The sequence below is a fragment of the Mauremys mutica genome, chromosome 17, assembly GCF_020497125.1.
Source record: "Mauremys mutica isolate MM-2020 ecotype Southern chromosome 17, ASM2049712v1, whole genome shotgun sequence".
NCBI lineage: Eukaryota > Metazoa > Chordata > Testudines > Geoemydidae > Mauremys > Mauremys mutica.
In genome coordinates, this window is record NC_059088.1 from 13,324,052 (window position 1) to 13,347,345 (window position 23,294).

Below are 23,294 nucleotides of genomic sequence, written 5' to 3' on the forward strand. Positions count from 1 at the left end.
GAGCCTCTGTGTGCCAGAAGCTGGGAATGGGCGACAGGGGCTGGATCACTTGATGATTCCCTGTTCTGTTCATTCCCTCCGGGGCACCTGGCATTGGCCACTGTCGGCAGACAGGACACTGGGCTAGATGGACCTTTGGTCTCACCCAGTCTGGCCGTTCTTATGTTCTTATGAGTCCTGGCTCCCAGCCCTGCTGACTCCAACCCTCTAGACCAGAAGAAAAGTTAGAAAATAATCACTATTGGATAATAAATCAATAACTTTATTTAATACGTAGCTGTAGCCACTGCCCCTGGGGGGGCGCCAGATCCACCAGCGAAGGGAGGAGATGCAGGCCCTTGCATGAGGGAGATCTCAGCTCTATGTCCAGACCTGCAGGGACCAGTGTCCATTGTACGGGTGCCTGCTAATCGCCCATCCCCCACCAACAGCATACTTGGAGGATAACAGCCCTACTACCGCTGCAAAAGGTACTCTGCCTTTAGATCACGTGAGCCGCTCACTGTGGTGCTGGAAGTCCTGCTTTCAAATCCTGCTCAGTACGAGCCTTCCCATGACCATTTGCATAGAGCGCCCTGCATTGATAGTGAAGGTCCAGAGTCCAAATCCTTCCCATCCACATGGTGGATAATAGCCGCCAACTACTGCCGCCGACTACTACGGCGACTACTGCCGCCAACACACAGCATTTCTCCTTTAGCTCAAGCAGTAGTGTGCTGGGCTGCAGCCTCTTGCGTTCCAGTCCCACTGAGGCGGGAAGTACATTTCCACAGAGGCCAACACGCACTAATACTAGAGGCCAAGAAGGAGGAGCTCTCCATAGCTAACAAGGGCAAACTCGGGGCCCACGGGCCTCTCACGGAGCCTGGTCCTTGTTCATCTGCCACTAAATGATTCGCCTGAAATGGGACGAGCTCAGCCCAGCCTGTTTGCTCTCCCTCAAGCAACCCCACACTTGGTTCCCCCCTTGCAGTTACAACCCATAGTTGCTTGCTTGCCCGTTGGCCCAACCACGGAGAAGGAAAGACCAGGAGTGAGTGGAGGACGCCGGGGGGGACCCTCCAGCTGAAATCGGTCTATGTTTCACTTGTGAGCCAGCAGCGGCAAAGGAAGGCCTTTGACGCCATGACGACCCTGACGCTGAGAGAGGCCGGATCCTTGAGGAAGTTGGGACACTCGTTCCAAAGCTGAAGTAAGCCAAAGTCCGGTGGGAGCTTGGTCAACTGCTCGGTTGTGGCCCTTGACACCATGGCGACCCCGACTTCAGGTCAACCAAAGCCCTCTGAAGCCAAGTTTAGCCAACCACATAGAAGCTCAAGTAGGCCAAAGCCTTGTGGAAGTTGGGCACCAACTCCAAGCCCTGCCACGTGCTGCTGTCTACTCTCGGGTGGTGCAGGGAAGGACAGAAGATGCCGTCCCTGGCTGAGGTGCAGGATCTCTTTCTCTTGCGACGCATGGGACAAGGAAGCTCTGCGGAGGAAACAGAGAGTTGGTCTCACCCTGGGAGTCAAGTCGTTGAACCCTCAGCCTCGTCCCCACTGGCCGCCTCCACATCTCTGCCCCCTTCCCCGCAGCAAGTCAAGCAGGGGAGATGGCACCGGGCCATGAAGGCGCTGAGTTTGTGCCACAGGCCGGCGAGGCACTTGGTGAAGGCCCGTTGGACAGCAGTGGAGGAGAAGTAGAAGATGGCGGGGTCCAGGGCAGCGTTGAGGGTGCTGAGGAGAAGAGCGTACACCCTCCAGGAGGGGCTCTTGTTCTGGACAAAGCCCACCACGTGGGACAGGTTGTAGGGGGCGAAGCAGACTATGAAGTTGAACAAGGTGGCCACGGCCAGGCCCACGGCCCGCTGCTTCCTCCGGGCCGGGATGTTGGGCAGGGCCACCAGGATACGGACAAAGTTGACGTAGCAGAAGATGGTGACGATGAAGGGGAGGCAGAAGAGGAACAGGAAGAGCTCCAGCCGGACAGGGAGCAGGACCCGGAGCTGCCTAGGGGAGAAATCTTCGTAGCAGTTGGACGCGTTGTTGAAGGGTGCAGTCCAGTTCTGGCTCGGGTCTTGGTACTGGACAATGTAGACGATGCTGCAGTGGGCACAGCCCACCACCCAGAACACCACGGAGGCAGCGGTGGCATAGGCTGGCCGGCGCCGGAGCTTGTACTTGATGGGAAAGGCCACGCCCAAGTAGCGCTCAATGCTGACGGCCATGAGGAAGAGGGAGCTGATGTAGACGCTACTGTAGAAGAAGAAGTTGGTGAGTGGGCAGAGGAAAGCGGGCAAGGTCCACGCCCTATCTGAGATGGCCTCCACCATCTTGAAGGGGAGGAAGATGAGGAGGGAGATGTCGGAGATGGTCAGGTTGAGGAGAAGGATGTCGACGGGGGTGGGTTTCTGGCGGACCTTCACCAGGAAGGTGTAGAAGGCCAGGAGGTTGGACGGGAGACCGATCAGGAAGGTGAAGATGTAGACGGTGAGAACCACCGGGGTGCAAATGGTCGCGCTCATCGTCTCGGCTTCTACAAAGGACAAAAGGCTTGTCAGATGCTGAAGGAACCCAGGAGTCCTGGCTCCCAGCCCCTGCTGCTCCAACCCCCTCGATCCCACTCCCCTGCCAGGCCTGGGGCTTGAACCCAGGGGTCCTGGTTCCCAGCCCCTCCTTACCCGTAGCCATGCGAGCAAGCTCAGGGCTCCTGGTGCATTAGCTGACACTAGACATGAGTCTGGAATTTATGTAGCCGGCTCCCGTATTTATTTAGCTCAGTTTCCTGTTTAGCCAGTGGCAGGCGTGTGGGGGCAGTGCCAGAGAGATCCGCGGGCCTGGGATGCACGAGATCGTGTGAGCAAACACACAGGGATGGGCTGGGGCGGGGGCAAGCGGGCAGCTCAGAGGACAGGGAAGTGGCTGTTACTCAGAGGGAAATTTTCATAAATATTATCAAATGTGCGGTCTAGTGGTCAGGGCAGCGGGGGATGGGCGCCAGGACTCCTGGGTTCTCTCCCTGGTTCTGAGGAGTAATTTTGTGGTTAAAATAAGGGATAAGGAGTCAATGCACAGTAGAACTACAAAACACAACCCAGGATTCTTGATCTTTCAGCTCCACACAACCCACTAGACTCCACTTTCTGCCCAGAACCAGGGAGAGAACCCAGGAGTCCTGGCTCCCCCCTCCAGCCACTGAGCCATCCCAGTGACTCTGAAGACTAGCCTGCCAGTTTTCCCAGGGGCCAGGGCAGGGCCGCCCGGGGGGGGGGGGAAGTGGGGCAATTTGCCCCAGGCCCCGCAGGGGCCCCCACGAGAGTTTTTCGGGGCCCCTGGAGCGGGGCCCTTCACTTGCTGCAGGGCCCCAGAAAATTCTCGTGGGGCCCGGGGCCCCAGAGCTTCTTCCGCTCCAGGTCTTCGGCTGCAATTCGGCGGCAGGGGGGTCCTTCCGCCGCCGAAGTGCCAGGGAAGACACCAGGCCCCCTGAATCCTCTGGGCGGCCCTCGGCCAGGGCGTCCTGCGCCCATGCTCCAGACAGGCTGTGGGTGCCCTCACGCCAAGCTGCGATGGGCCCCTCCTTCCCCAGGGTGCACGTAGCTCTACTCCCGCCTCCTACCTGCGGGGATCGATCGTTAAAAAGCCTCATTAAGGAGAAGTTAATAAACCTCCCGTAAAGTAAACCATTGCCTGGGCTCAGCCAGTCCTTCTGCCGTCTGTAATCACTGCTTCTAGATCCCTTGCCAAAGGCGGGGGGAGGTGTCTAGTGGGCTGAGAGCCAGGACTCCTGGGTTCTAGCCCCAGCTCTGGGAGGGGAGTGGGGTCTAATGGGTTACAGCAGGGGTCGGTGGTGCTGAGCGCCAGGACTCCTGGGTTCTGGATGGATAGGGCACATGGGTATAGATGGAAAGACAGCAGAGCACCCCGTATCTAGCTATCCAGCCTCATAGACCCCCGTCCATGTCTCTTAACTGCTGTCTGTCCATCCAATCCCCCTGCCTTTCTCTTGCCCCCTTCTCCCCCTAGTGTCCACAGCCCTGTACTGCCCTCGCTCGCCCCAGCTCTATGCAAGAGGCATCAGGCCAAGCCACAGGTTTGAATCCCGGATCGGCCGGTTCCCACAACCCGCCGGCTCCCTGCTCTTTGCCCGAGTTGGATCTCAGTTGCGGCAGGGTGGGATTGCTGGTCATTCACCCACGGATGCCCGAGAGGGCTAAATCGCTCGGGGCTCGGCTGTGTAAACAGAGTCCCCGCTTTGAATAGAAATACCCCACACACACTGCTGTCATTTCAGCCAGCTCGTAAAATCAGGCGCTAGGCTGGTCTGACCTGCAGCAATCCTGCTACACAGCTTGGCCAGCTTATTTTCGCTCCTTGAGGTAATCCTGTGGAGCCAGGACTCCTGGGTTCTGTCCTCAGCTCTGGGAGGGCTGTGAGGTCTAGTGTTGGGGGAGGGGTGGGTGTCTTGCCGTCAGGACTCTTGGGTTCTAGCCCCAGCTCTGGGAGGGAAGTCATGTCTAGTGGTTAGAGCTGGGAGGGGCAGGTGTCTTGCGGTCAGGACTCTTGGGTTCTATTCCCAGCTCTGGGAGGGAAGTCATGTCTAGTGGTTAGAGCTAGGGGGGGCAGGTGTCTTGCAGTCAGGACTCTTGGGTTCTATCTCCAGCTCTGGGAGGGCTGTGGAGTCTAGTGGTTGAGGGGGGGGGTGTCTTGCAGTCAGGACTCTTGGGTTCTGTCCCCAGATCTGGGAGGGCTGTGGGTTCTAGTAGTCAGAGCAGGAGACTGGGAGCCAGGACTCCTGGGTTCTTGGAATTGGGGAGGGTGTATGTACCAGCCAGCACATCTCTCCTGGTCATGCATTCCTGTCTGTCCTTCCACTCTCTATTCTCAGACAGAAACCCACTTCCCCTCCTGGCCTGGCTGGCTGCTCAGATATGGTGGCACGACATGGAACCGCGAGGAGATCAGACCCATTGGCAGGTTCCGTTGGTAATGGAGCCGCTGCCCAGGGGGAGGAATTGTCCCCTCCAGTCTCTTCCTCCGAGTGGGGGACCCCTTCTGTGGGGGATGGAATGACCACGCCCCACATCCTGACAGGCACCTCCCCATCCCAGTGCTGGGTACCCCACTCCCCCCCGTACATGGACTGTTGTGTTCTTCTGTCCCAGGGCTCCCTTCTCCCTGTGCCCACCTTGCGTTTCCTCAGCTGAGCTAGACAAATTTCCATCCCCCGCTGCCCACGTCGCGCAGCCCTGATCGCTCGGAGGTGGCGGACGAGCGCATGGCCAAATTAGGTCACAAACCTTCACTCCCATTTTACAGCTTGAAGAACAGAGTCAGAGCGGGGAAAGGGGCTGGCCACGCTGGGGAAAGAGCCCAGGAGTCCTGGCTCCCCTCCCACACAGACCCTGCCTCTAACCACTAGACCCCACTCCCCTCCCAGAGCTGGGGCTAGAACCCAGGGGCCAGCTGAGGCAGCCACTTCCCTTTTTACTTAGTTGCTTGTTTGTTTCCTTTTAATTTCACAAAAGCAAAACTAAACTTTGCACAGACGCCTGGGCATGACTGGTAAAGGGAAATACACACTGGTCAGGACAGGGAAGAGAACCCAGGAGTCCTGCCCCTGATTTTAACCACTAGACCCCACTCCCTGTCCAGAGCCAGGGATAGAACCCAGGACTCCCAGCTCCCCATTTCCCCCTGCTCTAACCACTAGACCCCACTCCCTGTCCAGAGCCAGGGATAGAACCCAGGACTCCCAGCTCCCCATTTCCCCCTGCTCTAACCACTAGACCCCACTCCCTGTCCAGAGCCAGTGATAGAACCCAGGACTCCCAGCTCCCCATTTCCCCCTGCTCTAACCACTAGATCCCACTCCCTGTCCAGAGCCAGTGATAGAACCCAGGACTCCCAGCTCCCCATTTCCCCCTGCTCTAACCACTAGACCCCACTCCCTGTCCAGAGCCAGTGATAGAACCCAGGACTCCCAGCTCCCCATTTCCCCCTGCTCTAACCACTAGATCCCACTCCCTGTCCAGAGCCAGTGATAGAACCCAGGACTCCCAGCTCCCCATTTCCCCCTGCTCTAACCACTAGACCCCACTCCCCTCCTTACAAGCCCTGACCCAGGCAGCTAAAGAGCCCATCCTCACCTCCTTTCCAGCAGCCAGTGCACTGGGAGCCTGCAGAAGGGCTGGAACCCAGGTGTCCAGGCTGGGAGCCACCCCAAGTGATGTGTCAGGGACGAGCTGTTGGCTGGTCTCCTGAGTCCCAGCTGGGGAGTGAGTTTCCTGTACCCAGGCGGCTGGTTATGTTGTGGCTGTGGCTGCGCTCCAGGAAACCCCACTGGTCCCTCTCCTCGGAAATCCACGCAGAAAGGATGAGAGATGCAATCGTTACTTCCTCGTGCGAGATGTGAACCAGCACGTCCTCAAGGGAGTCTGAGCCTCCCCTCCCACGGGTCAGCTACCGCATCCTGCTGGGGAGCTAGTCCCAGCTCAGGCAGGGGAGTGGGGTCTGGTGGTTAGAGCAGTGAAGGGCTGGAAGCCAGAACTCCCAGGCTCTGGAAGAGGAGTGAGGTCTAGTGGTTCTACCACAGGGCACGGAGGAGGGGCTGCGCTGGATTTATGGTTCTTTGATCTCCCGGGCTGCAGCATCTTTCAGAAGCACGATATTAAATAAACAAACAAATCCGAGTTCATATTTCTTCGCTCGGGCTCCGGGGCACATAAAAACCCTGCACAGAGCACCGAGACACGAGCAGTGGCCACAGCTGAGTGGGAGGGAATCCTGACTGACAGCCAAAGACAGAGGCAACAGGGACCAGATCCCTGCTGGGGGTCAGTCGTCCGTCGCTCCATAGCCAGGATACCAGAGGCGACGGGTCCCCAGGGGCCATCGGGGTAGCATTGCAGGGGAGGGGACACTGACATCAACGGGCCAGTGCTGGGAAAACAGTGAGACGTCCCAAGGCTTTACAAGCTACCCCAAGGCGTCCTGGCCAAGATGGCCAGGGTGAGGGGTTGGGGTCCCCAGCCTCAGCCCTCCACCCCAGGGCCTTGCTTTGGGGAGGGATGAATGAGCTCCAGGAATGCAGACCCTCACCCCGGCCTCGTGAAGGGGTCTGGGTCCAGCGTCCTGTCCCTCCCCCGCGGTGGAGCCGCATCAGTCACTATTTGCAGTGTTCTGATAGCGTTGGTGCTGTGAGACAAAGGTGACGTCCCGGGCGCCCGTCCTCCTGGCGTGTGCACAGACGGACAGACGGACGTTCATGTGGGAGTGCCACGGGCCGGCTCACCCGTCCCTCCAGGGGGGAGGCGGGGTTCAGATGGGGGCGTTTAGCACTGCAGGGTTCACGCTTGGCATCTATGGACCCACCCTGTGCTCTTTTGCCATGATAGCCCTTGGCCCAGGAGTCCTGACTCCCAGCCCCCTGCTCTCACCACTAGACCCCACTCCCCTCCCAGACCCAGGGAGAGAACCCAGGAGTCCTGGCTCCCAGCCTCCCTCCCCCCCTGCTCTAACCACTAGACCAGCAGTTCTCAGTTCATTTTAATGTTAGACTGTTAGACTCACTGTGGCCCATAGGAGGAAGCCTGAGCCCTGGCCAGAGCCCTGGCAACCCCCTTCTGACAACAAAAAATAAGGACATGACTCCAGTGCCCTGGCTTCACTATTGAGTAACACAGGGCACTGGGGGCATTTGTTAACTACTGAGTAACACAGGGCACTGGGGTCATGTCGTTATTTTTGTTGTCAGAAGGAGGTTGTGGTGCAATACATTTTGAGAATCTCTGCCCTGCTCCCCGCCCAGAGCTGCGGAGAGAACCCAGGAGTCCTGGCTCCCAGCATCCCTGCTATGACCACTAGACCCTACTCCCCTCCCACAGATGCAAAGAGAATGCAGGAGTCCTGGCTCCCAGCCCCACCCCACCCCACCCCCCAGCAGCTCCAACCAATAGACCCCAAGCAGAGGAGCCAAATCCTGCCTGCCAGGGGCGGCTCTAGGGATTTTGCTGCCCCAAGCACGGCAGGCAGGCTGCCTCCGGCGGTTTGCCTGCGGAGGGTCCGCTGGTCCTGTGGACCCTCCACAGGCAAGCCGCCGAAGGCAGCCTGCCTGCCACCCTCGTGGCACCGGCAGAGCGCCCCCTGCGGCTTGCTGCCCCAAGCACGCGCTTGGCGTGCTGGGGCCTGGAGCCGCCCCTGCTGCCTGCCCCAGGGCGGTCGGTTGCCCCATTAGCTGCAGGGAGGTTAGGCCGGGTGGGTTCTGCCCCTGGCGAGACAGGAGGAAATGGCTGCCCACAGCAGCTGCCAGAGCTCGTGCTGCACCCAGTGGTCAGGGCTGATATGGGGCTTTTGTACAACCCTCAGCACCCAAACTTCTGGAAAATCAAACGGAGCTACAAGCTTCTGCCCACAACATTTCCACAGATTTCCCCTAGGGGGCGCTGGGCCCGATCCGGCCCCAGGGCAAGGAGTGGCTGGCTCTGGGGGAGTGGGGAATGGGGAATCATGAGGGGTGGGGTGGGGAGCATTCAGCCAGCTAGTGCTGGGGGGGGGGCGCCTCCCTCCTTTCCCCTTTCCTATCCCAGCTCCCAGCCCCACCTGCTCTAACACACTAGGCCTCAATCTTCTCCTGAGCTGGGGGTAGAACCCAGGAGTCCTGGCTCCCAGCCCCTCTGCTCCAAACCACTAGGCCCCACTCCCAGTGGAACCCTGACTCCCGGGCTCTCACGTCTCTCCCCGCCTTTGCCATGACCCTAGGGGGCTGGGGTGGGTGCCCAGTGCCCAGCTGGTGGCCGTGATACGGAGGCAAGGCAGCCCCGCTGGGGGACATAGCAGGGGCTACACACAAGGACCCCAATGCTGAGCTCGCCATGGCCCCCCTTCCCTTGCCCAGTTCCGAGAAACAGACCCCCCCCCTTCCCACCCCAAGACACAGAGAACTGGTTCCACCTCACGCAGGGCGGTGGCCTCATCGGCAGGGCCACGGGCGCCCCTGGCACCTCACGTTGGAGGTCCGCCCAGTCAGGGTTATGTTCCGTCAATGGGATTTTTTTATTATTGAAACCTGGGTTTATTATTTCTTTATGAGCCGTCTGGGAAAAATCTCCTCAGAATATTGCTTAAAGGGTCATAAAATTCCTCATGAGCAAAGGGCTTTTTGGGGTGAGGTTTTTCTCCACCAGCCCTCGGCATCCAAGTGGCAGCCGGCGGGGATTGAATTTAAGGCCAGAAGGGACCCCCTCCCACCAGTCAGTTTAACTCAGATACCCCTGTATTAAGCCCTGTGACGGGGTCACTGCCTTCAGGGCACCCCTTGTGGCATGGAGTGGCCCTGCCGCAGCCCTGCCTCAGTTTCCTTCTTTTCAGGGCTTGTCAATAAACTCCATCCAGGCTTTTGTCTTGGCCCATAACCCCCTGGTTTGTTCCCACAGAGCCTTGAAGATAAAGTCCTCCACATAGAATCATAGAAGATTAGGGCTGGAAGAGACCTCAGGAGGTATCTAGTCCAACCCCCAGCTCAAAGCAGGACCAACCCCAACTAAATCATCCCAGCCAGGGCTTTGTCAAGCCAGGCTTTAAAAACCTCTAAGGAAGGAGATTCTACCACTTCCCTGGGTAACCCAGTCCAGTGCTTCACCACCCTCCGAGTGAAATAGTGTTTCCTAATATCCAACTTAGACCTCCCCCACTGCAACTTGAGACCATTACTCCTTGTTCTGTCACTGCCACCACTGAGAACAGCCGAGCTCCATCCTCTTCTTTGGAACCCCCCTTCAGATAGTTGAAAGCAGCTATCAAATCCCCCCTCATTCTTCTCTTCTGCAGACTAAACAATCCCAGTTCCCTCAGCCTCTCCTCATAAGTCATGTGCTCCAGCCCCCTAATCATTTTCGTTGCCCTCCACTGGGCTCTCTCCAATTTGTCCACATCCTTCTTGTAGTGGTGGGCCCAAAACTGGACGCAATACTCCAGGTGTGGCCTCACCAGTGCCGAATAGAGGGGAATAATCACTTCCCTCGATCTGCTGGCAATACTCCTACTCATACAGCCCAGTATGCCATTGGCCTGCTTGGCAACAAGTGTTAACAGATTTGCCTGTTACTTTGGGATACGCTTATTTATTAGGGTTACTTTTTCGGGGGCGGTTCTGTAATTCTATCAATGTGCTGCTTGTGACACTTGTGTGGTCATTTGGAGCTGTCTCACACACACACACACACACACACACACACACACACACACACACCAAATCTGAGTGCACCGGGTAACCTCTCAACCTGACCCCCTTAAATGCCCCTGGACTCAGTACTCTGGGTCGAGCAGCACTTCCAAGCTGCCACCCTCGTATGTCACAGGTTCAGCACGTCCCTTTCCCCACTGTCACGTTACAATTGTACTGGTAGTAACCTATTCGATGAGCAAACCCCACAGGATTTTTGGGTGCTACAGGGATCATTAGCTTAGGTAAGAGAAGCTTTGCTGCAGAGTAAATGGGGGAGCTAAAAATTCAAAAGAGTAAAGTTGAGAGAGAGAGAGAGAGAGAAGCAACCAGCTTAACCATAAAAGTTATTTATAGAATAATAGTGATACCACACAAGGAGCCTAAACCCACAGAACAGCTACATTACTGAAGGCTAATACCTGAGGTAGAAAAGAAAACAGAGAGAGAGATGGAGGGAGGGATCTCACCCACTCCATGAGGCTTGAACTGGTCGGGGTTCCCAGGTGATGGGGGGAGCTCGGGGTCCTGGGTTCTGGAGACGGGCAGAGCCCCCAGCACAATCAGTCAGGAGAAGATGAAGTCCCAGTGGAACTGATGCAGAGTTTGGATCCAGGCATCAGAACACTGACTTGAACATAGACAGGGGTTTCTTGTAGAGAAACAACAATGGTTCAAGGGAGACACTAAATTTGTTTATGGGTAAACTGATGACTCAAGTGGTTTCTTTAGGCTAGACAATGGGAGCTGATCACTCCTAGCTAAGGGTGATGTTCCTTCCAGGGAGCTCACAATGCAATTAGGCTGCTTCAGTATTTTGGATTCAATCAAGGATTCGTTACTAGAATTGATCTGATAACTGCTGAGCTGGGTGTGTGCAGGCAGGTTCATTAGCATCTGGAGCAGAGATCCCCCATCATGACGTGCTTCCCGGCTTTTCTGGTGCCAGAGTTCAGTGCGGTTCTCTGTTCTCCAGTCTGTGTGCTAAGGAGATGTCTCCCTGTCCCATCTTTCATGCAGATGAGGTAAGGGGAGTTGCTTTTGTTCTTGTCACCCTTGTCAGGAGGGGTCTAGGTGTGTCTCCCACCGCCCTTCACTGCTCTCTGCAAGTCTTTTCTCTGATCGGTTTTGGTTCAAGCAGAGGCTGGCAGGGGCGGTGTCTTTCATGAGTCAGGCAGGCTGGATACTGCACCTTGGTTCCCCAAGAACACAGAGCTGATGGGTATCACAAGGGCACACTGCTGACTCATATCCAGTTGATTGTCCACTGTAATCCTCAGGTCCTTTTCTGCAGAACTGCTGCTTAGCCAGTCAGTCCCCAGCCTGTAGTGGGATTCTTCCATCCTAAGTGCAGGACTCTGCACTTGTCCTTGTTAAACCTCATCTGGCCCAATCCTACAATTTGTCTAGGTCACTCTGGATCCTATCCCTACCCTCCAGCGTATCTACCTCTCCCCCCAGTTTAGAGTCATCTGCGAACTTGCTGAGGGTTCAATCCATCCCATCATCCAGATCATTAATAAAGATGTTGAACAAAACCGGCCCCAGGACCAACCCCTGGGGAACTCTGCTTGATACATCCTGATGTTTGTTCTTCCCAGCTCTCCAGCCAGCCCCCTACTTGCCCTGCTTTTGGGGGTGACTCTCTGCCCTCCCTAGCTAGAGTCTTTTCCCGCCTGGATTCTGAAGGCCTCCTGCAGGAACCTTCTCCAGGCTTCTGCCAAAATCTCTGCCTTCCCCATGTCTTGCTGCCGGGGCCTCTCCATCATCTAGGGAGGCAGATTGGGCATGTCGCCGGTGGGACAGGGCCCCATCTCCCTCGAAAGGGCCCCCTCCCACCCGCCCCACGAGAAGCCCAAAGTTGGACTAGACTGTTAGAGGGTTTTCCCTTCACTCTCTCCCCTGGTTCTTGTCACGCAGACAGAAAGCAGAAGACCAGAAGTCGGAAGTGCAGCCAGTGTGATGGTTATTGGGGTTAGTTCCAAGTTAGTTCTACACGCCGACAAAGTCTGTTCCCCAGTGTCCCCCTTCCCAGCTCTGACCCTGCAGAGCCCAGCCTGTCTCCCTATTCCCCGTTCCCACCTCCTCCTCCTTAGCAAGCCCCAGTATACCTGCAATGCGCCCTTCAACTGTTCTGATCTGTTCCCATTGTACTGACAAACCCACCGGGCTAGGCAGAAGCAACACGCACAGTGTCTTTGTTCACACATATATTAGTATAAGATATAAGAGTAGCAAAAAGTCAAACTCAAAATTCTATCTCAGGCTGACAAACAAAGCTAGATACTAACACTCCATCCCTTTCCCCCCCCCCCTTTTCTTCTGGAATCTGCCTGCCCAGATGTCCCGGGAGGAGCATGGGACATATGGCGGCACATTTCCTGATAGCGCCAGGTATCAAGATGTAATGTGTCGGTGCTCCATTCTCCCTAGGCAGTATTGTGCCCTGCACCCTCCTTTGTACGCACCTGCTGCACCTATTCCAATGAGTGTGTCAGGCTCTGCATGGTGATGGGCCCGAGTAGATAGGGTCCGGGTTATCTGTTACATTTTGGTGGAGGGCCTATTACATTACTTATATGTGACAATCAGTGGTTGTGCTTTGTGGGTCTGTGACCCGCAAACCACCGCACTGTACATTGCAGGATTAGTGTACTTAACAATAGGCCGACAACCATAACGATTCACGGTAACGCTGAGAGCCCTGACCGTTGTAATCCAACATCCGGGCCACCACCAGAAACGCTGCTTCTCCTCCATCGACTGGGTAAAGATCTTGTAACACCATGCTGGAGTGTATATTTTAAATGTGTCCAGTTGTTGGCAGTTGCATCGAGCTGCTCCTGCAGTCTTCGCGTGCTTTTGTCTATATTATGAGTCCACTGGATATTCACAGAGACATGGGGTATTGTCCAAACCAGTTCGACCACGTGGCATGGAATCGGGTACTATGCGCCGGTTCGGTTATTCACAGCGATGAGTTCCACAGATCCATTCGTGCACCCAAGTCCAGATAGCCGTGCATAGGTGTGTGTAACTTGGTCATGTGCTGGTGCAATTTTGCCCCCTAGTATTGTGTACATTCCCAGCAAAACACCCCATCCCCCATATACATCACCCATAACGGCCCCCATTTGCAACAGGCCATTGGTTCTGCTCCTCCATGGCCACTGGGGAAGGACACAGCCAAATATTTTTATGGACAAACAATTGTTCAACTGAATTATTGTCCAATTTACCCCATTCCACTTTCCCCATCTATCCCCCAATGGGTCCCAGCGAGCCTCTTCCTTCCTCATTACTCCCATAGGGCTCACGGGAACCCACCTTAGCTGCCGTCCCGTTCCAAGGTACCACAGTGACTATTACACAGGTGCTAGCCCCCGAGCTGAGCATTCTGCATCCCCCGCAGTGAGGCCTTCTGAAGCCATCCCCCACCCACGTCACGAGGTTCCTCGTCCCCTGAGTTAACCGCAGGCTCCCCTCTGCCGCCCTCTTTCACCCTATTGCGATTGCAGACAGTTGTCAGTCGTTCACTGATTTGCTGATGAGGTTTTACATTTCGGCTGATCAGTTGCTCAGTTACCCAACTGCCCCATACACCCAGCCCTGTGCTTCCCGCTCCCAACAAATCCCTCTCCGGCGACGAGTCCATGGGTGTCCCCTCACCCACCACTGAAATTGCTGCTTCAACCCTTCTATGCATGTGCTGCAGTTGGAATGTACCTGATCCACCCACCATTCTCTGGGCTGTGCCACCCACCCAGGTTATGGACTGGAAAGACACGTTGAAAAGCGCTGGTTGCACCCGCTCCCACAGTGGATCCCAGATGTTTGCCCGCTGGGGGGGTATTTTCGGCTCCAGGCTGAGGTCAGCTTAGATCAGGTTTTCCCAGCTTGGCATCCATATTCCCTGTAGGGTTACATTCTGCAAAGCAGTGAAATTGTCATATACCCAACGTCCCGGGAAGACTTCGTGATACGTACGTCATAACTGCACGTCCAGGGGTTTTCCTCTGTGGAGGTACCACTATGAGTACACATGGTAACATCACAACCCAATTGTGGGACCCCAAAACCCAAATACCCCAGGACGCCGGAGGGTTATATTTTTGGGGCTGTCTGTGACAAACCATATGTCCAGATGACTGTTTCTCACTGTCCTTGATCGTGACACAGCCTAGGGGAGACCATGCAATATTTCCTGATACATTTGATATTCTCCACCGGGTTAGGACCCTTCCCCTTCCAATCCATACACCACATACTGGCACTGCCAATTTCCCATGGGGGGATCAGAGGTACAATTTCCTATGGGTAAATCCTTAAAGTCCTCCTGTGCCTCATTACCACAACTTGGGGGTGTTGCAGTCCACGTGTTTCCTCCCTTTGCCACCTCATATCACGGGATCTGGGCAGGGTTTACAACAGCAACAGCTGTGGTTAGCAACAATGATTGTTTCATCCTGGGCCAGGGGGGCCTTGTTTTCCCTTTGTGGGTCCACCCGTAGGATGCATGCAACAGAATTTATCTGTCCTCCTTTTTAACCTCCATTCTCTGCCTTTTCACTTGCGTGCAATGAACCCATTCCCGCCCTCCAGTCTCTGTTCCCAAGAGCAGCAGGCTGGGACCCAATCCATCAAAGACTAGGTCAGGGCCCCTCCATTTAGGAGCTGGGAACGGACTGTGGTACATCACTAGATTCCGCCCCGTGGGCAGGCCGTGCTCTCCAGACAGGTCATACCGTGCGTTGACCTTTACTGCTACATGTGTTAACCCTCCTTGTAAAATATCCACCAAAATAACGGTCAGAACAAAGACAAGCAATACAAAACACACAACGCAATCCTCGCCGCGACAGTAGACCCACGGTGTTCTGGGTTGCTCTTCCACTGGCGCCAGCTTGCCTGAAGAGTGTCTGAAAAACAAAAGAAACATTTCCCAGTCCCCTGGTGGGGACAGATTATTGCTTAAAAATGCTCCTTCCTTTTACCAATCTCCCTGCTAACTGCAGGAGAAACAGAAGAATTGCTGCCATGCTTTCCTTGTTTTGTTCTAAAGGCAGGCTGGTGAATTATCCCACTGCTGGTTTATGAAATTCATGAGGTGGTGTGCCTCAGTTTCCCTCTGTGCACAACAGACCGGGTTTGTCATGGTTTTTCTGCTGTGACAAGCTTTAAGGTCATTCACAGGTAATAGCTGAGAGGCAGTTACCATGAGACCTTTGACATGCGATTTGCTTTCAATTACCATTTTTAGCATGCTTAAAAATCCGCCCCCCCCCACTCCAAATCATACACATTATCCACTGTTACAGGGTTACTCCCTAGCATTTATGCCAAGGTTTAACACCGTGACAGTCTGATCACTTAAAGCTACATCCAGACTCAGTGTTTCTGACATTGGTTCTTTTGTACAATTCACCCTTCGGAGGTGCCGTATGGAACAGAGTGTGCGCTCAGCGGGGTGAACTCGCTGCCGACCACTAGGGTGCTGCAGGGTGCAGGATGGGGTCTCTCCCCAGCAGCCCGGGCGGGGCTCCCATGGTTAACTGGCTACAATCTGCCTGTGTTTGCAGCTGGGGGTTTCTACCCTGCACTTCGGCACATAAGCCCTGAATCTCCAGGGCCATCTGGCGGGCTAAGGGCCGATAGCAAGACTGATAGACGCTCGCTTCCGTGTCGGGTGATTCCGCCACAAGCCACAGGCCTGGCCCAGAGTGAACTTCTCATCGTTCACTTACGTTGGAGCATCGGCAGAGCTGTGGGGGGATGGGGGGAAGCCCAGGGCTGGGCTAGCAGGAGGCTGCGGGTCGGGAGTGAGGGGCACCAGCGGAGCGGGGGGGCGCCCGGCTGGCAGAACAGGGGTCTGCAAGCGGAATTGGGCTTGGGGTTTTTGGAGCCTTGCGGGTTTGGGGTTTGTTTGCTTTGGAGGTGGCTGATCTGGCCTTCAAGGCCGGCCGGGCTGGGCTACGGTCTGGATGCTCTGCTTCCGTGCCATGCAGGGCCCCGGGCGGTGCCGGGGGAGGCAGGATCTGCTGCTGCTCAGTGCGCTCCGGGCGGGGCTCTGCTGCGGTCACACCAGTGCTGGTGCCGCTGGGCCCTGGCGGCCTGCGAGGAGGGTTGCCAACTTTCTAATCGCACAAAACCGAACGCCCCCTGTCCCACTCCTTCTCTGTGCCCCCCCTCCATCCCCCCTCCCTCGCTCGCTCTCCCCCACCATCACTCACTTTCACTGGACGGGGATTGGCGTGTGGGAGGGGGTGCGGGCTCTGGGATGGGGCCAGAAATGAGGGGTTCAGGGTGCAGGACGGGGGGCTGGGTTGGGGCAGGGGGTGCGGGCTCTGGGAGGGAGTTTAGGTGTGGGAGGGGGATCAGGGCTGGGGTCAGGGGTTGGGGTGTGGGCTCCAGGAAGAGGATCAGGGTGGGGCAGAAGGTTGGGGTGCAGGGTGCAGGCTCTGGGGTGGGAGTTTAGATACAGGAGGGGGCTCAGGCCTGGGGCAGGGGGTTGGGGTGAGGGCTGTGAGGTGGGGCCCGGAATGAAGGGCTCAGGGTGTGGGAGGGGCTCAGGGCTGGGGGTTGTGGTGCAGGCTCTGGGAGGCAGTTAGGATGAGGGAGGGGGTTCCCACCTGGGGCAGAGGGTTGGGGTGCAGGTTCTGGGAGGGAGTTAGGGTGTGGGAGGGGGTTCCCACCTGGGGCAGAGGGTTGGGGTGCAGGGTGCAGGTTCTGGGAGGTAGTTAGGGTGGGGAGGGGGGGTTCCCACCTGGGGCAGGGGGTTGGGGTGCAGGTTCTGGGAGGAAGTTAGGGTGGGGAGGGGGTTCCCACCTGGGGCAGAGGGTTGGGTTGCAGGGTGCAGGTTCTGGGAGGTAGTTAGGGTGGGGAGGGGGGGGTCCCACCTGGGGCCGGGGGTTGGGGTGCAGGTTCTGGGAGGGAGTTAGGGTGAGGGAGGGGGTTCCCACCTGGGGCAGGGGGTTGGGGTGCTGGCTCTGGGAGGGAGTTAGGGTGAGGGAGGGGGTTCCCACCTGGGGCAGAGGGTTGGGGTGCAGGTTCTGGGAGGGAGTTAGGGTGTGGGAGGGGGTTCCCACCTGGGGCAGAAGGTTGGGGTGCAGGGTGCAGGTTCTGGGAGGGAGTTAGGGTGGGGAGGGGGGGTTCCCACCTGGGGCAGGGGGTTGGGGTGCTGGCTCTGGGAGGGAGTTAGGGTGAGGGAGGGGGTTCCCACCTGGGGCAGAGGGTTGGGGTGCAGGTTCTGGGAGGGAGTTAGGGTGTGGGAGGGGGTTCCCACCTGGGGCAGAAGGTTGGGGTGCAGGGTGCAGGTTCTGGGAGGGAGTTAGGGTGAGGGAGGGGGGGTTCCCACCTGGGGCAGGGGGTTGGGGTGCAGGCTCTGGGAGGGAGTTAGGGTGTGGGAGGGGGTTCCAACCTGGGGCAGAGGGTTGGGGTGCAGGGTGCAGGTTCTGGGAGGGAGTTAGGGTGAGGGAGGGGGGGTTCCCACCTGGGGCAGAAGGTTGGGGTGCAGGTTCTGGGAGGGAGTTAGGGAGAGGGAGGGGGTTCCCACCTGGGGCAGGGGGGTGGGGTGCAGGCTGTGGGGGGGAGTTAGGGTGAGGGAGGGGGTTCCCACCTGGGGCAGGGGGTTGGGGTGCAGGCTCTGGGAGGGAGTTAGGGTGTGGGAGGGGGTTCCCACCTGGGGCAGAAGGTTGGGGTGCAGGGTGCAGGTTCTGGGAGGTAGTTAGGGTGGGGAGGGGGGGTTCCCACCTGGGGTAGGGGGTTGGGGTGCAGGTTCTGGGAGGGAGTTAGGGTGAGGGAGGGGGGGTTCCCACCTGGGGCAGGGGGTTCAGGGTTCGGCTCCACCTGGGCGGCGTTTACCTGAGGTAGATCCCGGTCGGCGGCACACGAGCCAGGGAACCTGGCTTAGCCCCGCTGCGCTGCCGGCCGGACTTTTTCACCGGGCGCCCCCAGGCCCAGAGCGGGAAACTGCTGCAGACACCTGCCCCGCCGTGAGCGTCTGGTCAGGAGCGGGAGCCCGCCCCCCGAGCTGCTTGCAGTGTGTGTGTGGGGGGGGGCAGATGCTGCATTCAAGTCCCACTCCCCTCCCCCGAGCTCCTTGTAAGGGGTGGGGGCAGATGTGTTGCCCGGTGTCAGGAGAAGAAAAAGCGGCTCTGCCTTTCAAGCCGAGCCCAGCCCCTTTCAGAGGGAGGGGGTGGGGGGGGTTCATACAAATTCCCTAATTTTGTTTTATTAGTTCTAGTTTTCCTGCCTACAACATCCAGTGACGCAGTAAAAATATGCCAATAGGAAAGGTGTGTGTACGTGCGTTACAGACTGCGTCAAGTGGGTGGGCCAGAAAGTTCATGAATTCCCCCCCCCAACCCCACTGCAAGGGGCTCGGGGGAGGGGAGTGGGACTTGCATGCAGCATCTGCCCCTCCCGATACACACACTGCACTGGGCTCGCCCCATCCCCCCACAGCTCTGCTGATGGTCCCACGTCAGTGAACGATGGGACGCTCGCTCTGGGCCAGGCCTGTGGCTTGTGGAGGAATCACCCCGACACTGAAGCGAGCGTCTATCAGTCTCGCTATCGGCCCCTAGCCCGCCAGATGGCCCTGGAGATTCAGGGCTTATGTGCCGAAGCGCAGGGTAGAAATCCCCAGCTGCAGATGCAGGCAGATTGTAGCCGATTAACCATGGGGCCGGCCAGCATCGGGGCCAGGCATGACTGCTGGGGAGATCCCCCATCCTCCCCCTGCAGTACAGCGCCCCATAGCGCCATCGGGGTCATCGGGGCCAGCCCTGGCTGCCAGAGGAGATCCGCCCCCACCCCTGCAGGACTGGGCCCCCCTAGTGCCTCCCTGGAGTCGGCAGTGAGTTCACCCCACTGAGCGCACACACTCTGTTCCATGATGCTCTTGTGAGCCTGTGGCGTGTGAATGTCCCATGGGTGCGTTAGTGTGGTGAGATTTAGTGCAGCTGGGGTGAGCAGCAGTGGGGTGGCAGCACTTCAGGGCGACAGGCCAGGCCCCCAGAGATCTGCGCAGAGCTCACCCCGGAGCTGCAGGGGTGGAATAGCAACAGGAGAGCTCCCCTCAGCATGGAGAAGCATGTGGCTCTCGTCATCTGGAAATTTGTCACCCACAATTGTTGCTGGTCAGGACCTAGCCCGTTCGGGGTTGGTAGATAAACCATGGGGCGGTTGTCATGGAGGTGCATGCTGCTTCCAGGAGGGTGATGCTCAGGAGGTTGCTGGTGGAGGGGCACGCTGAGGGTTCCTGAAATGGGGGCATTGATGGGACCCATCTGCCTGTTCTTTGCTCCCCACGCCAGACCTCAGAGTTCATCAACCAGACGGGGTCTCTCCATGGTGCTCTAAGACCCGGCTGATCTCCACGGCCGGCTCACCCATATTGGGGTGGGCTGGAGGCAGGAGATTTAGAAACTCAGCCCAGCTTCCTGCAATGAGCAACGGACCACGGCCAGGAAGGGTGGTGTGACTTCAACTGTCCTTCCAGGAGACCAGCTCCTCCGCTCCCCCGGCTGATGGGACCTGTCACTGGACAGCCCTGACAGCAGAAAGGAGTCCACCCCGTGTAGCTGCAGGGCGCCAGCGGAGCGCACACCAGGAAGGTGGAGGCCTGTCAAGACTGCTGAGTAATATCTGCCTCGTGTCCCAGCCGCTCGGCTGTGTTTAGCACAACAGCTGAGGGCTTCGCCTGTGGCCCGAGGAACGTTACGAGTGGCCCCAGAGACGCCCTCTGCTCAGGGGCCTTGGTCTCGGTCTCTCCCCGGGGTCTCTCCCTGGGGCACAGGGTTTAGTCTAGTCCAACTGGAGTCTTTGGGCTTCTCCCTTTCAAGGGAGACGGGGCCCAGCCCCACCGGCGACACGGCCAATCTGCCTCCTGAGATGGTGGAGAGAAACCTCACCCCAAAAGCCCTTTGCTCATGAGGAATTTTATGACCCTTTGAGCAATATTCTGAGGAGATTTTTCCCAGCCGGCTCGTAAAGAAATAATAAACCCAGGTGTCAATAATAAAAAAAATCCATTGACGGAACATAACCCCGACTGGGCGGACCTCCAACGTGAGGTGCCAGGGGCGCCCGTGGCCCTGCCGATGAGGCCACCGCCCTGCGTGAGGTGGAACCAGTTCTCCGTGTCTTGGGGCAGGGAGCGGGGGGGTCTGTTTCTCAGAGCTGGGCAAGGGAAGGGGGGCCATGGCGATCTCAGCACCGGGGTCCTTGCGTGTAGCCCCCACTATGTCCCCCAGCAGGGCTGGTTCTCTCCCTGGGTCTGGGAGGGGAGTGGGGTCTAGTGGTGAGAGCAGGGGGCTGGGAGCCAGGACTTCTGGGCCAAGAGCTATCATGGCAAAAGAGCACAGGGTGGATCCATAAATGACAAGTGCGGACCCTGCAGTGATACATGCCCCCATCTGAAACCCGTCTCCCCCCTGGAAGGACGGGTGAGCCAGCCCGTGGCACTCCCACATGAACGTCCGTCTGTCCGTCTGTGCACACGCCAGGAGGACGAGCGCCCAGGACGTTACCTTTGGCTCACAGCACCGACGCTATCAGAACAATGCAAATAGTGACTGATGCGGCTCCACCGTGGGGGAGGGACAGGACACTGGACCCAGAGCCCTGCACGAGGCCGGGGTGAGGGTCTGCATTCCTGGAGCTCATTCATCCCTCCCCAAAGCAAGGCCCCTGGAGTGGGGGGCTGAGGCTGAGGACCCCAACCCCTCACCCTGGCCATCTTGGCCAGGAAGCCTTGGGACGGCTCACCGTTTTCCAGGCACTGGCCTGTCGACGTCAGTGTCCCCTCCCCCACAACACTACCCTGATGACACCTGGGGACCCATCGCCTCTGGTATCCTGGCTATGGCTATAATGGAGCGACAGACGATTGACCACAGCTGGGATCTGGCCCCTGTTGCCTCTATCTTTGGCTGTCAGTCAGGATTCCCTCCCACTCAGCTGTGGCTACTGCTCGTGTCTCGGTGCTCTGTGTAGGGCTTTTATGTGCCCCGGAGCCCAAGCAAAAAAATATGAACTCAGATTTGCTTGTTTCTTTAATATCGCACTTCGGAAAGATGCTGCAGCCTGGGAGATCAAAGAAAGAACCATAAACTCAGCGCAGCCTCTCCTCCAGCGCCCTGTGGTAGAACCACCAGACCCCACTGCCCTCCTGGAATAGGGGAGACAACCCAGAAATCCTGGCTCCCAGCCCTCCTGCTCTATCCACTAGACCCTCCTCCTCTACTTGAGCCAGGAATAGAGCCCAGGAGCCCTTGCCCACAGCAAGGTGCAATAGGCGAGTGCAGGGGACACCACACTCGCTCAAAGACGTGCTGGTTCACACCTCCTATGAAGCACGAGGAAGTAACGATTGTATCTCTCGTCCTTTCTGCGTGGATTTCCGAGGAGAGGGACCGGTGGGGTTTCCTGGGGCGCAGCCACAGACAGAACATAACCAGCTGACTGGGCTACAGAAAACTCACTCACCAGCCGGGACGCAGGAGACCAGCCACCAGCTCGTCCCTGACACATCGCCTGGGGTGGCTCCCAGCCCGGACACCTGGGTTCCAGCCCTTTTCAGGCCCCCAGCGCACTGGCTGCTGGAGAAGAGGTGAGGATGGGCTCTCCAGCTGCCTGGGTCAGGGCTCATTTGGAGGGGAGTGGGGACTAGTGGTTAGGATGGGGGGTGGGTTGGGAGCCAGGACTTCTGGGTTCTATCACTGGGCCTGGAAGAGGACTTGATTAAAGCAGAGCAGAACCAGAGAAAGAACTGATGGATTCCTTTCCCAGCTCTGGGAGGTGAGTGGGGTCTCGTGGTTCAAGCTACGGGCCAGGACTCCTGGGTTCTGTTCCCGGCCCTGACCAGTATGCATTTGCCTTTATCAGTCATGCCCAGGCCTCTGTGCAAAATTTAATTTTGTTTTTGCAAAATTAAAAAACAAACAAGCAAAGGGAGATTGCTGGCTCAGTTGACCACGGGATTCTAGCTCCAGTGTGGGAGAGGACTGGAGTGGAGTGGCTAGAACAGTGGGGGTGGTGAGTCAGGACTCCTGAGTTCTATCTCAATCCGAGATTGGGGGGAGTGCAGTCTAATAACAGAATAATAGAATATCAGGGTTGGAAGGGACCTCAGGAGGTCATCTAGTCCAACCCCCTCCTCAAAGCAGGACCAATCCCCAAGTAAATCATCCCTGCCAGGGCTTTGTCAAGCTGGGCCTTAAAAATCTCTAAGGAAGGAGATTCCACCACCTCCCTAGGGAACCCATTCCAGTGCTTCACCACCCTCCTGGTGAAAAAGTTTTTCCTAATATCCAATGTAGACCTCCCCCACTGCAACTTGAGACCATTACTCCTTGTTCTGTCATCTGGTACCACTGAGAACAGTCTAGATCCATCCTCTTTGGAACCCCCTTTCAGGTAGTTTAAAGCAGCTATCAAATCCCCCCTCACTCTTCTCTTCTGCAAACTAAACAATCCCAGTTCCCTCAGCCTCTCCTCATAAGTCATGTGCTCCAGCCCCCTAATCATTTTTGTTGCCCTCCACTGGACTCTTTCCAATTTTTCCACATCCTTCTTGTAGTGTGGGGCCCAAAACTGGACACAGTACTCCAGATGAGGCCTCACCAATGTCGAATAGAGGGGAATGATCACGTCCCTCAATCTGCTGGCAATGTCCCTACTTATGCAGCCCAAAATGCCGTTAGCCTTCTTGGCAACAAAGGCACACTCTTGACTCATATCCAGCTTCTCGTCCACTTTAATCCCTAGGTCCCTTTCTGCAGAACTGCTGCCTAGCCATTTGGTCCCTAGTCTGTAGCAGTGCATGGGATTCTTCCGTCCTAAGTGCAGGACTCTGCACTTGTCCTTGTTGAACCACATCAGGTTTCTTTTGTCCCAATCCTCTAATTTGTCTAGGTCCCTCTGTATCCTATCCCTACCCTCCAGCATATCTACCAGTTTCGTGCAGTTTAGTGTCATCTGCAAACTTGCTGAGGGTGCAGTCCACATCATCCTCCAGATCATTAATGAAGATATTGAACAAAACCGGCCCCAGGACCGACGCTTGGGGCACTCCACTTCATACCGGCTGCCAA

General features: G+C 57.1%; 1 protein-coding gene across 2 annotated transcripts; it reads right to left on the reverse strand.

Annotated features, from left to right (window-relative positions):
- Nucleotides 1-1,192: 1,192 nt before the first annotated feature.
- LOC123351804 (free fatty acid receptor 2-like) lies at nt 1,193-6,649 on the reverse strand. 2 transcript variants are annotated; one of them, XM_044991449.1, is made up of 2 exons: nt 6,125-6,649; nt 1,193-2,514 (listed from the first exon to the last, which is right to left on the reverse strand). In XM_044991449.1, exon 2 carries the CDS (start codon nt 2,501-2,503, stop codon nt 1,508-1,510), a length of 996 nt encoding a protein of 331 aa, XP_044847384.1. In that variant the 5' UTR covers nt 2,504-2,514; nt 6,125-6,649; the 3' UTR covers nt 1,193-1,507. The 2 variants fall into 2 exon arrangements, with proteins under 2 accessions (XP_044847384.1, XP_044847383.1); XM_044991448.1 differs by lacking the exon at nt 6,125-6,649 and adding an exon at nt 2,660-2,675.
- Between the last annotated feature and the right edge of the window lie 16,645 nt (nt 6,650-23,294).